This window comes from Vidua macroura, chromosome 1 (genome assembly GCF_024509145.1).
Source record: "Vidua macroura isolate BioBank_ID:100142 chromosome 1, ASM2450914v1, whole genome shotgun sequence".
In the NCBI taxonomy this organism is placed as follows: Eukaryota; Metazoa; Chordata; class Aves; order Passeriformes; family Viduidae; genus Vidua; species Vidua macroura.
In genome coordinates this window covers 59,638,525-59,656,614 of record NC_071571.1, presented here as the reverse complement: position 1 = coordinate 59,656,614, position 18,090 = coordinate 59,638,525, and the positions used below count along the sequence as shown (strand labels likewise).

Sequence of the window (18,090 nt, the reverse complement as noted above, 5' to 3'; positions counted from 1 at the left end):
TGAGCACTTCCCAGTTTCATGCCTGTTATTTCAGATGCATGGATAGAAAGTTAGTGATTAAAAACAGGGAACAGAAGCCTGCCCAGTTTTAGTAATGGCAAAAGATGGAAACTGACTTAAAACAAAAACCTTTTACAATCCTTTTATTGATATTTGAAATGAAGGTTTCAAAAATATGCTGTGAACTTCCTTAGTTGTTTATTAATGAACATTTTAAAAAAACAGAAGAGGCATTCCAGGTTTTTTAAGGTGCATTTTATTTTACAAATGCATTTATTTTACAAATGCATAAAAATAGCACAACTTGTATGAAAAATATAAGAATACAGTCAACTACAAAACAATAGAGTATCACATACAGTCTGCAAGATTCTTTTTTTCTTCAAATTGTTTGTCTACTGCAAGTGAAAGGGCCTGAAGAAAAGTTGTCATTGTGACACTGGGGGACTGAAAATAAGAGAACATTTTGTTAGACACACCACAGCAAGAGGCAGACATAGTATTTTACATAAAAATCACAGTATTTAAAAGAGAAATATTTTAATTTCATGTTACAAAAATTGCAAAATGCTATAAACCAAACTGCAAGTTTATTTAAGATCAGCTAGCACAGCAAAGTCAAAGTCAACCTGCATGGAATCTTCAGTCACAATACTCTATATTTGCTTAGAAAATGGTTTTTAACAAATTATTATTTATAAAGTGGTAGAGGTTTGGGGCTTTTTTTCAGGAAGAAATTATAAGAGCACCAATATTAATGTTCATTTATTTAATTAAAAGTAGAATACTCTTGGGCAGATCAATCCCACCTGTCTTCTTCAATCCCATTCTAAATTATGGACAGCACATAATTGTTTCAGTCTGCAAAGCTGCAGAAACAAGTGTAATTTAGATTAAAAGGGAGGTTTGGACCAATCTTTTGCTTCAGGCAGTGTTCAGATGTCTTCCTGCCTGTCTTGAACTCAACCCAAAATATAATGAACAGAATAAACTCGCTTGAATATAATAAACTTACTTGAATATAAAGTGCATGTGCTAGGAAAGGAAGCTTTCTCAGGACTCGGCCACCAAGACCTTCACTTTTTCTATGGTAAAACAGAGACAAGTGCTGCTTAAATGCTAAATATTCACTCTTAAAAGAAGGCCTTTCCTTTTTCTGTGTTTCTCCATTAAGTTGCTCTAAAAGAATTTCAGATGACAATTCAACAGGTCACTTGCATCTCTTTTAGCAGGAGAAGGGTGTGAACAGACAAATTCTGCTTGTGGGAGGCTACACAGCATAGTACAGCACCAGCACAGGCACAGCTGCCTGTCAATGCATCAGGCCCTTCAAATTGCTGTGCCAATCTCATGAATTTGGGGGGATGTCTACCACAGCGTGGTATGGACACAACCACTTTTGGAAGGACTGGGAAAAAAACTGGTTGAATGCTGAACCTTATGGGTACTGCCTGTCTCCTTCTACCCACCATTTACACAGTTTCCTTCACCTCACCCACTTTGTGTATGTTAGCATCTTCTCCAAGCACTGCTCTGTGTGCATAAAATGCAAACCTCTGTGCCTGGAAAAACTTACTCGCTTTTACTTCACTCCTCACTTGTTAAGACTGCATACTTTAGGAACAGAAGGAAAACACACTTTGCAGACTTTATGAATGTTATTTTCTTCCATAGAGACCAGCACTTTGGAAAAAAACATTGCTTGATATTGTGAATATAATTTTTATTGTTTCAAGAACTGTTAGTTGCAGTGAAAGACCATTTGCTCTACCAGCATATTCAGCAAACCACAGCACTATCTATTTACACTTTACTCCCTTCCCCCTTGTTTCTGTCCACTTATATTTCTCTGCTAAATACTGATCTAGCAGATGGCGAGGCATTTCAAAACACTTTCTTAACAGGACCTAAGGCACATGCTATTTCTGCTAAAGTGCATTACAATTCTCAACATCCACTGAAACCAAAGGCTAATCCAGCCAGCAACTTGTCAAGAGGATTTCAAATGGCAGAGCACAAACCAGAAGCAGTACTAGACCAAGCCAGATCTGAGACCAAGAAATGTTAGCAAATTGCAATTGCTTCCACTTTTTGTCCCCTGAAGGTTTTTGCACCTATCCCAAACAGAAAAAAAATGGAGTTGTTTCAGATCCCCAGTTGTTAGGACATTTGGTTACTTTTACACATCATTCCATAACTCAGCACATATGTATGAAAAAAGTAAAATTTCAGAATCTTACCTTGAGATTTCTTTTAGTACAAGGCTTAACCTTGACACATTATTTTCTATGAAGCCGATCATCTCAAGCTCTCTGAGTGTCAGAAGCTGCTGTCGAGGATATATTATTTGACACTAGAAATGAGAGTTACACACTGTTGTATGAAAAATAAGTGCATTCAAAATTAAATTTTACAGTAAGAGTGGAAATAAAGAAAAGGAATGAAATGTATTACTTTTGTTACTTAGGAAGTATGATTAAAATGCAAAATTTACTAAAATATGACATTTTATAGTTTTGCTTTCAAGTATTACCTTCATCAGTTCTTCCAGGCAAGAAAGATATATTCTAAATATTGCTGCAGTAGATGGAGGTCCAATGTATTGTTTAATGTCAGCCCTGTCTACAAAGGCCATGTCAATTTTCTCTGTAATATTTGAAGTAGTCAGGATAACTACGTTGGGATACCTTCAAGACAAAAACAGATTTTTAGGTCACATGTAAAAGATTTATCTCCTTTTGTGACTGACAAGTTGAGACCTTCCTTCCTATGATTTAAATAATCTTATGCAATAAGCTGTCACATCATTCTTGTCAATCAGGTATTAAATTAAACGATCTGAAGCTCTTGGCCAGGTATCACCAAACTATTTTAATGCATAGTCTCTTTCCTTCAGCTGTTTCTCAGTTGTCCACAGTTCCTCTAATTCTATTTCAGAAGTGATATATGGTAACTACCTAGAAGCTACTGGCATAGCTTCTGGCACAGACACAAAAGATTATGAAAAGAATTGTAAATTTGAACTTTTAATCAACATGTTTTACATTTCAATTTTGATGTCTGTTCTCCGAGCAGACATCATGATCTGTCCTTTTTCTCTCCCTGTCTTTAGGGGAAGCATACTGTCCAGAGATTTGATTGTCCACCCAGGTACATGTAAAATATTCTGCTGGATTACTCCTATTTCTTTTCAAGATTAGAATCATGAACAAAGAATAACTATTCACTAACTAATCTGGTTTAGTATTCCAAGTAGGAATTGAAATTTAGCAGGAATAGGAATACTGAAAATGTCAATAACCTTTTGCTGTTGCAATAGTATGCAAACAATACCTTTTAATCTGGTCTATTTGTGTCAGTACAGCATTGACCACACGAATAGCATCTGAAGGCTCTGTGCCTGCCTTGAAGGCACTGCGGGCTGCTGTGAGGCTTTCCACCTACAAAAACCCGGACCAATCAACCAAAACAACAACAACAAAATCACCAAACACCAAAAAAGCCAAAAAGATTGCACTTTTGGAGTCCTGGCAGCAAACAGGTAACCCATGCAATACACCTTCAGATTCCTGTGCCTACTATCTAAAACTTCTTCAAAATCTTTTGTTAGGCAGGATTTTCCAGGGAGGAAGAAAGGCATGTCAAAGAAGCAAAGTATAGTGAGGGAAATTCCTTTTTAGACTGCAGAATGGAGGCTGGTTTGCATTTTAGATTTTTGGAGGTGGAGGAATGGGACACCACCAGAATAATGAATATGTTGAATTTAGAGTGAGCTTCCCCATAGGAACGCCAATATGACAAAGCTAGTAAGGTACATACTTACTAAGCTGCTTTTGTATGCAAGTTTGAAGAAAATCTAACAACAATGAACCGAACCATATTCACGTTTTTTAGAGCTGTACAAAAAAAATGTAAATTATACAAATCTGCGCTACTTTGAAGTTTAAAACAATATTCCACTTGCAAACATACAGCAGCAAAGGAAATTCCACCAAGAAAGGTTTCAATTCACTTTCAGCTGGAATTTTCCTGCTAAGTCGCACTATGTTCCTTCCAAACCTCTCAAATCTGCAGCAGTCAAGACTAAAGTTCACTCATCTGCACAATCATGTAGCTTATGAAATAGCATAAATGTGCTTTCATTGTTCTTTATGAATGAGCACTATCGCAGTTCCTTTCCATCCATTTTCTTTCTGCTATATTTAATGTACAACAATGCTATTGGAATCATACCTCATCAATCAGTACAAATACAAGAGCATCTCTGTCATCAACTAACTCTTGGATCTTCTGGAACATCTTGGTTACAAGCTTGCCACTCTAGAAAGATACCATATGCATATGTTAACTATTTCCTTACCACACAACTTTCTAAGGCTTATCATATTTAAAGGTGTAAATGCTTGGGTTTTAAAACAACTGTCTAATAAAACTTCTCTTTAAGCATTCTCAAGCATATGAATTTTTCTGAACAATCTCTGGTGCACATATTTAGGAAACAAGCTAAATAGAATAATTACAGCTTAATTTCTAAAATACATAGTTTATTTTATTAGGTACATCAATACATACCTCAGAAAACCATTTAGAGAAAAGGCTATGGCTGTTTATCTCAATTAACTGTCCATACCTATACCTAAAGTATGAAGAGAAAAAGAAGTATCAACTCCATTCTAAATAAAAATCAGAGATATCATTAACTTCTGTAAGTCTCATTCCTGACATTCTGACCCTGGAATTCTGTGAATTCATACTTTAAATTACTTACCTCTCAAAATATAACACGTTTTATTTGTATTATTTTTGTTGCTAGAACTTGTCACGTTGCTGAAAATGTCACTAGAATTCTTTTATTAAGTTGCTATTAGAATTTTTTCATTAGACCAGGGTAAGTAACTCTTACCATGATAATTGCCTCATTCTTCTCTCTGTGTAAGATTTTCTTCAGTATAGCAAGAAGTGACAAAGTATCTCAACTACACATTATACAGCCTGTGATTTTCATACGTTCAGTTTGGGCTAGAGTCAGATCATGCCAATAATTACACATTATTTATGCTACAACTTGTATTTTATATAATATATAGATATATTTTTATATATAGATTTATTAGGTTGCTGTGAACTTTTAGGCTATTTCTTATTATGTGTCTGATACACAAACTGGCCTCTGCAGATTGTGGCATTCAGACAATCCAAGTACAAAAGAAATTAGTTTAAAAAATCACTACCTATTAAAACCAGGGTCTATCAAACATGAAGATACAAAAACCAAAATACTCCTCAATCCTTTGCCCTTTAATACTCATTGATGTACAAAGTGAGCAAAAACTATTGTACTGCCACTGGAATGTCTTTTACACACCTGGGACAAATAATTACACATTTTACAAGGCCTTTAAATACCCTAGTCAGTCTAGCAGATCAATTTTATTGCTAGCCTGGTGCACTACAAAAAAGAAGACACATTCGCACTAAGTACAAGTTACTTGAAATTAAATATGAAATATACTTGGGCTAGTGAAAAAGAACAACTATGTATAGTAAGCTAAAATGAAAAATTTCCAAAAAAAAAAATCACCTATATGACAGTCGAATTGTCAGCTTCTGAGCCAATGCTTTACAGAGAGAAGTCTTCCCAGTTCCAGGAGGGCCTGATTTAGAATCAGATCCATACATTACACAGAGTCTGTGTTACATTGTTAATGACATCTAACAGATTTTTAACTACTTTATTTCATTACAGCACTAATTATAGAGTAAAGTCACAGCAGATAATGATTGCGTACACCAGAGTATTTTGAGAAAATTGCTTCCTTGACTGCAATCCTAGAGCTAATGCTGGATTTTGTATGTATGCAAACACCATAAAGTTAAAACACTCAACAGCCAGAGAAGCAGAGTATCATCCTGTAGGGCTAATACTCATCAGCATTCTCTATAATCAGTGCTATGCTCAAACTTGTATCTTCCTGAAACACACTCTTCTAACATGGAAAACAGAAACATATCACGATCAGTTTGATTAGCTGTCCACTCTCCCAGAAATTTCTTCCTTGGGGAAACCCAGATCATCTTTGGAATTATAATCTGGGACAAACCTTTGGATCTGACTTAATACCCCATGGAAGAGCCACAAAGACTTCCTCCAAAGAGGTAAGTACAAGAACAGTTACCAGAGTATGAGTCTGAAATAAAGTCTTTCAAACAAAAATATCTAACACAAAAGTTTCTAACAAAATAAAAACATCTAAAATAGAAGCTTCTAAATTGACAGTTGTAACTTAAGTACAATCAAAAATATTTCCACTATGATCTTTTATTTTTGAATACCAGTCTTGATGACAAAATCAATGCAAGATGCATTTTGCAAGAAAATGGATTCAGTTGATGCTAATCTCATTTGTGGTATAACCTCCACAGTAAGCTAGGACTGGCTGAAGATTTCAGCTTCACTAAAATAACAGTAACTAAACTAGCATGAGCTGGCAACAGAACACAGTGTCAACAACACAACACAGATTGCCTTCCCAGTTTCTCCAAGTTTTTATAAAGCTATAACTAACAAAATATTTAGTACTGCAATAGAAGTTTAACTAAAATATGCCTCCTAATATCTTCAGTATCTGCTTTATTTTTGTTCATTATGTAAAAATGCAACAATATCACTTAAAATTAAGAAATCCACAGTTGTCACTGCACTGTAAACCTTAGAATTTAAATTCATGCAAAACACGGAATATATGAACATTGATTTGACTCTGACATTACATTTCATCCAAATTTGTACTATTGAGGTGCTGCTTTTGTATCACCTCATTTCACTACACAGGACTGCAGTACAAGTCCTTCCAGAAGGAAAGTATAAACAGATGGCCAATGAATCTACTTGGTTTAAAACAGATCATTTTTACCATGCAGCAAAACAACTCTGTTCCATGATATCAGGTTGCTGTCAACATTTTTGTCGGAAAATAATAATGTTGTCGTCACATAATCGAGTAACTAAATGAAGAGGACAGATAGAAACACACAAATTAGAGATATAACAGCAAATATAACCACAAATAGAATAAATTTATAATGATGTCTATTGTGTACTCATAACAACAACAACAAAAAAGAGCCCATTAGAACCCAAACATGCTCAGGCATTCCCATGGTTTAAAGAAGGAAGATTTATCACAATTTTACAGCAGTTCAAGTTTTAGCCATTAAAAGTAACCATTTATTTCTACCCATATATACTTGCACTCAACAGTGATCAGCTTGCTGTTATTTACTACACCAGCAAGTGTAATTAAATAGTCTTGTCATTTCACAGACGACTTTGAAAGCTATTCCATAAATTAGACAAATGTGGATGTATTAATTGATATTTATGTTATAAATTAAGAAGTACAATCACTGGAATGTTTTGCTTTTTTCTGTATTTGGTTATAAAGACTTAAGTGAGAATCCTGTATCTATGGTATTACAAATAAGCTAACAAATTAATTATTTGTGTCTAAGAACTTCAGTTAGAAGCTGAATTGAACTATTTGTAGGTTTTATTTGCATCACAGTCACTAGATTTCAGATTACAGTATTACTATTCTACAAGCTCTGGCAGTTATCATCACAACCTCTGATGAACAGACAGGATCTTCAAGCTAGAATATGACCCCATGGAAGTGTTTTGTTTCTTTCCAATGTCTTGCCAGCATTCAAGTGGCAGGGCACTCAGCTTCGGTCAAATAATTGAATAAGTATTTGCAAGAACAGTAACAGTGCTTGCTCACCGTACTGCCAAGCCCATTAACTGTTTAGCTGCTGCCAGAAACAAAGTTAAACTCCCATTCCCTTCTGCCCAGCCTGCACTCATATCTCCATAGGATGCAGCAGACTTCAAACAGGTTTAATTTCAGCTCTTACTTCTCCTCAAGCAATTTTAATTGTTATTCATTTCCAACTTACATTTGATTTTACTTCAGTGTCATAGATAAGACTTTCCCAAAGGCCGTGGAATTCAGCTGCAAAAACAATATGTTATATACCTGTTTAGGATAAATCAGTCTGGAAACCTGTAATTCATCATTGCAGCACAAAACAGTTTTCAAATAACTCTCAACTAAAATGAAGAATTAAGAACACATATATGAAAGCAAGTAAAGCATCTGTGAGGAAAAAAAAAGGTTATTTTTCTCAAAATGCAAACACCACTTTCTAACAGACAAATTCAGCAGTTTCCCAGCTTCTATTTCCTCCAATAACTGTGATGAGAAATTAATGTTAATTTCTTAACATGAAATGAAAAATATTATTCCTTCCATTCTCAGTAGAGGATGAACTTACATTTCACCAAGGGAGCAATGAAAACTTGTGGTAGGAGGAGGGTTCTAAGGCAAATTTTATCCATGTAGCTGAATAATGCATAAAAAACTAAAGTTGTTATTTGAATATCAATCATTCCTAGGTGTTGGCTTCTAACTTTCAGCAAAGAAAAGCAAAAAAGACTGAACAACTATAAACCACAAAATTGTGGCAATAAAGTCAAGGTATCAGATTTAATTCTTCCTAAAACTAATGTAATGGATAGTTAAGTATTTCACAACATGGAAAGAATAGGAAATGTTCAAAATTACTGCCTCTCTGAGCTTTAGCTCACACCTGTGCTTCTCCTTTCAGGCAGAGAATCCAACTTCCCCAAGCACAAGACAGTAACAGGCAGGTCTGGCTCTATCACAGAGGAAAGCCTGATTTTTCCTCTCCAGAAGACAAAGACTAAATCTCTTTACTTTGTTTGTCTGTTTCATGTATAAGAGCAGTAGTGTCATGGGGGCTGGAAGCCAGCAGTGGGCTCTGGAAAATGAATATTTAAAGTGATAAGCTTCTTGTGGGTCTTCAAGTTAAATAAAACTTGGAGTGCAACCACCAGTGTTAAAAACTTGCATGCTTCTGATTATGACTATATGTTTTAGACCACAAGATCAGTTATTTCCACACATCCACAAGTATTACAGAAATAAAGGATGTGTTTCGGAATCACCTGCAGCAGTTCAGTCAAAACCACAAAGGAAAAAAGTCCAAAATTATTTGTTCCATAAAGAAAAAAGTCCACATATATTTGTTCTATAGACAAACAATAAATACAAATAATATCTTTAATAGGTAACTATAAACATTTTTAGCCTTTGCAATATTTTCTTTATTGCTCTAGAGCTCCCAGAAATGCCACACAGGTACCTGCTGGTAGCACCCAGTGATGAGCTGCAGTGATATCGTCATTCTCTTCTTCCAGGTTTTCAGAGGTTGGTCCTTCTTCATTCAGATGAAAAATATGAAGAGAAAGACTGTTTGTGCTCAGGTCAATAGGCTAGAATGAACATTAAAAGATTTGTTACCTGTCATATTTCTCATTCAAAGCTAGTTGAGCAAAAGAAAGTTACAGTTCTCAGCTGGCATTTATCTCTGAAGCCTACTACTTCTGTTTCAGGCTTTACTAAGTGGTAACAAAAAAACTTAACCACTTTTTCCTAGTTATACTAGTCAGCCTAAGAAGAGATACTACATCAGTCTATAGACCTTTTCTTGCTTCTGCCCTTAGGGTACCACCAGTCTACCTCCAACTAGTTCAGGGGCACAAAAACAGAGGTGCACATTCTTGACCAGGAATACCTGTCTGTCCTTCAGTTTCAGCTCCGTATCTACAATCGCCACAGACTGCACATTGTTGTTAAGGAAAGGGTCGTCGAACTCTGTCCACTTGTAATCACCGAACACGATGTTGTGTCTGTTCAACAGCTTTAAGACACTCATCCTAATATCTTCTTTCTTGGCCACACTAACAAGAAAGAAACATCATTATGGCATTGACATTTATAAGGAAATTTGAATTTGTGTTAGAATGCATCATTTCATATGTGAGGCCTTCATGGAAAACAGCTTCTATGTCACACACACCAAAAAACCCAACCAACCAACAAACAAAACCCCCAATCTAAAAAAAAACAAAACAACACAAAACAAACCCAAACCCACTCAATCCTCCTCCAACATTCTACATGAGAAAAGAACCTGTCAGATTCAGTCTGTCTGCAAAAGCAACAAGCTGGATAGCTGTTTTTAATTTGTGCATTAAAAGACATAATCCAAATAATACCATTTGCTCTACTTGAGGACATATCAGGGGATACTGAATGAGACAGCTAGACTTCAAGAATGGAAAGCAGTTATGCAATCTGTGTTTCAGTAAGACCCAGAAAGACTCAGAGCCAAGCTACAGACTGAATTTGGTATGCTTCGCTTGGAAGCTCCATTATACTTTCAGGACAGCTGAAATGTCAGGATGGGGACATAATATAAGGAAACTTCCAGAAGAGACAAAAACTACAGGAAAGGAAATACCATTTGAAGACTTAAGTTAATTTTGCAATTTCAATCATCTACAACCAGTGCAAATTCTCAGTTTTCTGTTAAGCCTGGCAAAAATAGCACAGTGGATCTTTTACACCTTGATTTTTCTAACACCTCAGACATGTTCTCCCATATTCTTCAGATATCCAAAAACAGTAAGATAAGAACTGGATAAATGGACAAGGAGGGTTGTCCCCATCCTGACCGTCCAGCTCAGAGGGCTATGATTACTATAAAGATTAAGAGCACTATCAGTAACTTGGGTGGGGAAAGGCAATGTGGTGCTATTAGCATTGGGACTAGCACTGCTTTTGCATCCTTGACAATGGGATGGAAAGTACCTGCATCAAGTTTATGGATAACACCATAGCAGGGAGAACTGTTAGTATTCTGGAGGGCAGGGCTGCTGTTCAGAGGGAACTCTGCAGGTTGGCAATATGGTTTGACTGGAAGCTTTTGACATTCAACAAAGGTAAACATGAAATCTTAGCTCTCATCCACTGCCTAGACAACAGAACAGATCAGAGGCCAACTGGATGATGTGCAGTTTTGCAGAAAAGGGCCCGTGGGTACTGGTGGACAAGCTAGCAATAAGTCAAGTGCACCCTTGCTGCAAATGAGGACAACCTTATTTGAGGCTGTGCTACCAAGACTGCATATGTTAGGGAAGGCAACTGTTTCTATCCACTGGCTTTGTAACACCACATCTGGAGTACTGTGAACAGTTGTGAGCACCAACACAAAAGAGACAAGGATAAACTGGGGCAAACTCAGAACGTGGCAAACAACTACATTATGAGACTGGATGACATGACCCACAAGGTGAAACTGAGCGAAGTGTATTTGTTCAATCTTAGGAAGAGACACAGGTGAGGAAACTCCCGGGAGAGTACAGAGAAGGCGGAACTGGGTTCTGCGGGCTCTTGGAGGTGCGTAGAACGAGGCCGAGAGGAAACAGGCACGAGTGGCAGCAAGCAACGCTCTGATCAGAGACCTGCTCGACTTCTGGTGAACTTCCACATGGATCTGAACGCCGTCACACACGTTTGGGAGCGCTTGCTTCAAATCTCCAGCGGCGTCGTCCATCTTTCTCGTTCCTAGAGGAAAAGCGATACCAAAGAGAAGCGACTTCCAGCGACTGCTACACGCCCACGGCACGAACGGCCCTTCCCGGTGCCCCGGTCAGGTACACACCGCCCCCCGCAAAGACCGGGCACGGGATCGGGACCAGGATCGGGATCGGCACTTCCCTCCCTGAGGAGATGGCGACGACAGGCTCGGGACACGCCGCGAGCGCGGTCGCGCGTACGGACGGGCGGGCGGCTATTCCCGCCTCAGCGCTGGGGACAGGGAATCACCTCAGGCAGGCACGGCCTCGGGAGCGACGCGCCGGAGCGACGGGGATTGCGAGCGCGGGCGAGACTGAGGCACCAGGCAACCACTGCGGCAGCCGCGGCTTGTAAAGGGCGCGCTGGGCGAGGCAAGGCCGGCCCACTCACCCGGATCTTCCTCCGCGGCGGGCGGGGGGGTCCACCCGCCCGAGCGCTTCCGTCGGGGCCGGCTGCGGCTCCGCCATGGGGAAGAAGCACAAGAAGCACAAAGCCGAGAAGGCAGAATGGCGCTCGACCTCCGCCACCGCCTACAGCGGTAAGGGCCGCAGGGGCCTTTTTGTACACGGGACGCGCCCGCCCCTTCCCACGGCGCGGCTGTCGGCGGGGCCCGGCGTCCCTGCGTAGGTTGGGGAGCCTGGACAGAGACCTCGCTAGGAGTGCCAGAGCTGCCAGCGGCGGGGGTGGCCCGAGGAACTCGGGGCGGGAGGTGGGGTGTGAGCCGGGGTGTCTCCGTGCTTCCCACGGCCGCTCCTGAGGGGATCCGGTCGCTGCGGTGCTTGAATGGTGCTTAATTTCAGCTTGCTCTGCAAGGACCTTGCGACGTTTTTAGGGGAGGCCGAAGACCCGGTTTCGTATGTCTTGCAGGTTTGTGGAACATCACAACGTAAGACGTGCAGAACGACTGTTTGTTAGTTTGGATTTGTTAGTCTTAGCTATTGTTTTTATTTTCAAATGTGTTGTGTATATTTTTGATTTGCAGCGAATTCTTATAAACAATAGTTCCAGAAGAAGCTTTGGAGCTGGGGTTGTTTAGCCTGGAGAAAAGGAGGCTCGGGGGGGACCTTGTCACTCTGCACCTGCCTGAAAAGAGGGTGTAGCCAGGTGGGGGTCAGTCTCTTCTCCAGGCAACCAGCGGCAGGATGAGAGGACGTGGCCTCAAAATGCACTAGGGGAACTTCAGGTTGGACATTGGGAAAGAATTTCTTTACAAAAAGGATGATTATGTATTAGAATGGGCTGCCCAGGAGGGTGGTGGAGTTATTGTCCCTAGAGGTGCTTAGGAAATGACTGAATGTGATACTTAGTGCCATGGTCTAGTTGACATGTAATGTTGGGTCATAGATTGGGCTTGATCTCAGTGCTCTTTTCTGACCTAATTTAGACTGTTTCTGTAACTGCTGTGTGCTGTTAGTTCCCTGTGCATTCATTAATTTTTTTTTTTTTAATTTAGATTATGTGGACAAGCCTTTGGAAAAACCCTTAAAGCTGGTTCTTAAAGTTGGAGGCAGTGAAGTTACTGAACTCTCTGGGTCAGGGCATGACTCTAGTTACTATGATGATAGATCAGATCATGAGCGAGAACGACATAAAGAGAAGAAGAAAAAAAAGAAGAAAAAGTCAGAGAAAGAAAAAGAAAAGCATCTAGATGATGAGGAAAGAAGAAAGAGAAAGGTAAGCTGTGATTTTTAGAATTCAGACACACCAGCCTTCATGCTTGCTTATCAGGTCTAAAATCTGGTGCAGAACTTCGTTTTTTTAAATCACTGTTACAGCAATCTTATTGTCTGGAGATAGCACGTCAGAAATGTAGAAAACCTTTGTGTGTGAGTTGGTGTACTTCTGCCATTTAAAGGAGATACCTTGTGTGATGATTCAATGAACAAAGCTTCCTTCTTATAACTTTTTATTATCCTTATTTATTTGCCTTTAATGCATGCTTCTGTTTTTCAGTTGGATCTTTTGTATTTTAGCCTGGTCACAAAAAAATTTTGCCACCATTTTAGGGAGGGTAATTTCAGCTTTCCAAATCCAGGCTGTGTTTACATTTTGGAGATGTGCCAAGGTACTGGACATTGAAACTGATATGTTTATTCAGAACAGCTTCTGAACTGTTGAGTACTGTGGTACATTACATCTTTAGTTCTTGGAATAACCTGTGTGCTGGGCTTTGTCAATTTGTTAGTAGCAAGTAGGGTGGTCACCTTAGTTGTCTGTGTTGAACGCTGGGGAGTTTGATTAAAATCAGCAGTGAGGCATTCACAGCACAGTTACTTGTACAATTCAATTTTAAGAGTATTTTTGTGTAATAATGGTTCTCTGACCTTTCTGCTTTTTTAATTCTTTCCTGTCATGTAGTTTTACTATTCTTGTGTGACAGTTTTTTGGGTGCTACTTTGTGTGTGCTTGTTGCTAACATCTAACAGCGCCAAGTAATACAGCCCTAACAAAAAAATCATCTGGAAGTGACAGATCTCATAGGATTATTCAGAAGCTCTTGAATACCGCACAGACAGTGCACAATTTTCTTAGTACAGATGTTTCAGGCTGGGACTTGAAATGTAGCAAAACCAGCTGTCTTTCATACAAGATTTTGAAGTATCAATTGTCTTTACTGAGTTGTGGGGTGGGGGTTGTTTGGATTTTTTCCCTAGAAGTTCATGATTATTACATGCAAAATAAGCTAATGGATACTTAAGTAATAAAACCGTAGGCTAAGGAAGGTTAATGAAAGTGTGCTTTTCTGTGAAAATATGGATAATAATTGTGGGATTTCAGGAATGACTTAGGTGTGCCTTTGCTCTGAACTCAGGAAGAGATCGTGAATTGCTGCCATTGTTTCTTATGGTTCTTTTGTTGGCTGAATTGTCACATACTTTACTCATTTCTGTTTAATGTGACAAACAACAAAAATACATTGCTGAGAGTGGAGCCACAGAGATTGATCTGTACTCAATAGTAAATTAACTTTCTTTGCTGTCTGGTGTAGGTTATTGTGCAGTTTTACATATAAATAGCTTCAGAATTCATCTTTTCAATAAACATGCAGGATAGAACAATCATGAATGATAGAACTGTATCAAATACAAAGTAGCAAAAGATGAACAGGTTTAATTGAAGAAGAAAATTGAAAAAGTGATAGTGAAAATGTATGCAGTATTGTTTAAACCGTATTGTGATTGGCTATTGAATGAGTATTCTAAATTAAAAACATCACTGTTTCTTACCTTTTGATGTGTGGGATTGCACAGTCCAAGTACATCCTTTTAAAATATGTCTTCTCTCTCCTGTCCTAGGAAGAGAAAAAGAGGAAAAGGGAGAAGGAACAGTGTGATACTGAAGGAGAAACTGATGACTTTGATCCTGGGAAAAAGGTGGAAGTTGAACCTCCTCCAGATCGTCCTGTCAGAGCATGCAGAACTCAGCCAGGTGAACAGTGTGAAAGATTAAATTATTTTGGTTCTTTTTAAAAGCGCACAAAACAAAGTTTTTGTCAAAGGTAAAATTTTAATGAAGACTTACTGAAATATAGGGACTTCACTTTTTCCAACATCCAGAACTTTCTGCTGTCTGAAAAGTCAATATTCTTCTTGGTGCTTCCATGTTTTAATAGGTTTGTTTTCAGGTGACTGACATTGCCAAGGACATCTGTCTCTGGCCTCTGTTCCTTGGCAGGATAAACCTCATTATAAAAGTATTATTGCACATAGTGCTCCCCTAATTACTTCTCCTTAGCATTTATACCACAGTGATCAGAATGTCTGAAACTAGGTTTCATTTAGTTCAAGGGAAAACACTCTTGTGGAGACTTCTTAGGTATTGTTATCATCTTTTTTTGTTTTCTAACCTATGTGGAGTTTTAGTATCTCTATTCTCATGGAAAGGAAGTTGTGATAGTGTATCTCTAAAGACTGTAGACACCACATACCACCCCTGTTTTTAATTTATAAATCTTCTTTAATTCTTATCACCAACCAAAATATTTGTCAGCTGTGTGTGGCAACTTCTGCATGTTTAATCCTTTTAGATTTTGCCTTGCTTTTTCTACCTGTAGCCATTGCTTGATAATTAAAACTTAGCATTACTCAGTGGAAACCTTTATCTGAGAAAATGTTCAATTACATCAAGATGTCAGTTATACATAAGCCTGAAAATGGGACCTAGTAGCAAAAAAATTGTGTCTTTAGGAATATTGTCTTGTCTTTGGAATACTACCCTTTGACTAGTCTGGTAAGGAATTTTATAATTGTGACCACACATTAAATTGAGGAACAGTGGCCATCAGCTGTCAAGGTAACTGAAATTTTCAGGTCAGAATTTTATGTCTCTGAGTAGTCCGGAGCCTTAAAAACTGACAAGATAAAAAATATTTCCATTATTATTCTCTTTTCATCTGGTTGTAAAATGGTATTGGAAAGCATATAAATTACCTGATCCATTCTGTTTAAGAAAGGAAACGTCTTTCCTCTATCATGGAGAGTTGGATTTTCAATTCTTGATGCTTCATTAATGTTTCAAACAGCCAGTCTCTCTGAAGTAACAGGTAATTAACACATAGTGTTTCTTGTGTGATGTGTACAGGAAATGAAATTGTAATCGTTACCTCTCTTTCCAGTAAATCTGCATCTGTTTCTCACTCTGTGATTGAAAGGTTTAGAGAATTGCATGGGGTTTATGGTGAAGAAACCATGAAAATTGCACAGCGAACATGTTGTAAGAATATGGATTTCCCAACTGCAGTATTTGAGCAACCAAGTTTCACTTTTTCTGCAAAAATATATAATGTAATTATTTTAATCTTATTAATACATATTCTTAGACCTGCTAAACTTAGCACTACATCTGACTTAATGGGTACTAGGTGATAAGAAAAAAAGCTCAGAAAATGAAGAAGAAATAGATACTGTGTGCTTAGATATCTTATGTGCTTCTGCTTTGAAATCCATGTTCATACATTCAGCTTCAGATCAGTACAAGCTGTACTTGTAGTAAGATTTTCTCTCTGCTACTTATATTTCTAAATAAAAAATATACACATATGTGGTTTCATTAGCACTTATCTGGATTTTCATCTCAAAATGCAGCTGAAAATGAGAGCACACCAATCCAGCAATTACTAGAACACTTCCTTCGCCAGCTTCAAAGGTAGTAAACGTTTTTGTATCTTCAGCTGTGTTGGCCATGTCTGATGCATATTTATATGTGTTACCTAGCAACTTCTTATCCTTGTATTCTGTTTGAAAATAGTGCCTGGCAACTGACTGTGAGATATTTGTTAACCTTTGCAGCCATGTTGTTTTTAAAGATAAGTTGAGGATAATTATTACCAAGTTTGCAATTCTAGCATTGGGCAGGGAAATAAGTGTTTTGGGCAGATTATACATTGCCATTATAAATTTATTAAATATTAATGACTTAGTTTAGGGATCAAAAGCCAGTTATAACTCTTGAATACTTTAGAAGATTGGACTGTTTTAGTTAAATTTTGTTTTATTCAGTGTCCACTGTCAGATACAAAGCAAATTTAGACTTGGTTACTTGATAATCTTCTAAATTGGGAGAGGCTTTTTATTTTATTGTTTTCTTAAACCTGCATCTCATGTTAAAAAAAAAATCCATTTTTATTTTGTAGCAATACGCTGAATTTGGAACTAATTTTAAAAAATTGAACATTTTATTTTTTTTTAGAGGACCTTATGAACGAGAAGAATTGAGCTTTTTTCCTCAATGAAGCCAAAAGACCAAGTTGGAGTTTAGAGACACAGAAAACATACAAGAATTAATTAAGAAATATAAGAACTAGCTTGAATTGATCATTTGATCATTGAATTTAATTGAAAGACATTTTAATGAAAAATTGCAAGAATTTCTTTTTGAAATAAGTCTACATATGTAAAATCACAATGCTCCCATTTATCAGGAAATTTTTCAAACATGCATTTGTTTTATGAGAATGTTTTCAGTGGCTTTTATTTTTTTAGTAGTACTATTGTGTTATTAATGTGATGCAAAATTAAGAATCATTTTGTTTGCTGCTGTAAATCTAAATTTATTGTTTTTATTTTTAGGAAAGATCCTCATGGGTTTTTTGCTTTTCCAGTCACGGATGCCATTGCTCCTGGATATTCCATGATAATAAAACACCCTATGGATTTTGGTACGATGAAGGAAAAAATTGCAGCAAATGAATACAAATCAGTCACTGAATTCAAGGTGAATTAATAAAGATTTAGATATTTCACAACTAGTAAGAAACTAAAGATTCTTTTTATCTGTAGAAGTCTTTGTTACATTAATTAATGCTATTTTTTTCCAGAACTGAGCACTTTCATATATTCAGTGTGTTACAAATAATCTGTCAGATTCTACTAAAATATTCTATAAATTACTATGGAAACCAAGAGCATCTTCTGAAGTTCTGTGGAATTTATGCTGCTGAACTTCAACAGGAGTAAGACTATCACAAAGACTTAAGCCACTGAGCTCTTTTTTTTTTTTGTTGTTTTTTTAATCTAGACTTTGTTAGATTGATTTAAATGTCATTTGGACCTGTCTGCAAGAAACCTGTGGATATACTGAAGTGTCT

General features: G+C 37.6%; 2 protein-coding genes across 10 annotated transcripts in view; one reads left to right on the top strand and one right to left on the bottom strand.

The window, feature by feature from the left end:
• Positions 1-234: 234 nt before the first annotated feature.
• On the bottom strand, positions 235-11,978 carry TRIP13 (thyroid hormone receptor interactor 13). Of its 2 annotated transcripts, none has more exons than XM_053974863.1 (14): positions 11,895-11,978; positions 11,390-11,492; positions 9,658-9,823; positions 9,226-9,355; positions 7,957-8,012; positions 6,915-7,005; positions 5,582-5,654; positions 4,573-4,636; positions 4,234-4,320; positions 3,334-3,440; positions 2,534-2,687; positions 2,241-2,353; positions 1,016-1,085; positions 235-447 (listed from the first exon to the last, which is right to left on the bottom strand). In XM_053974863.1, the coding sequence occupies exons 2-14, from the start codon at positions 11,479-11,481 to the stop codon at positions 352-354; spliced, it is 1,299 nt and encodes a 432-aa protein (XP_053830838.1). In that variant the 5' UTR covers positions 11,482-11,492; positions 11,895-11,978; the 3' UTR covers positions 235-351. The 2 variants fall into 2 exon arrangements, with proteins under 2 accessions (XP_053830838.1, XP_053830832.1); XM_053974857.1 differs by lacking the exon at positions 11,895-11,978 and adding an exon at positions 11,754-11,887.
• BRD9 (bromodomain containing 9) overlaps positions 11,900-18,090 on the top strand; it is a 24,586-nt gene continuing 18,395 nt past the window's right edge. For 7 of the 8 annotated variants that reach the window (XM_053974847.1, XM_053974812.1, XM_053974836.1 and 4 more), the window contains exons 1-5: positions 11,900-12,042; positions 12,958-13,178; positions 14,801-14,933; positions 16,589-16,649; positions 17,573-17,717. In XM_053974847.1, coding sequence (XP_053830822.1) covers positions 11,970-12,042; positions 12,958-13,178; positions 14,801-14,933; positions 16,589-16,649; positions 17,573-17,717 — 633 coding nt within the window. In that variant the 5' untranslated portion in view covers positions 11,900-11,969. The remainder of the gene's footprint in view (positions 12,043-12,957; positions 13,179-14,800; positions 14,934-16,588; positions 16,650-17,572; positions 17,718-18,090) is intronic. The other variant, XM_053974825.1, reaches the window with a different exon arrangement.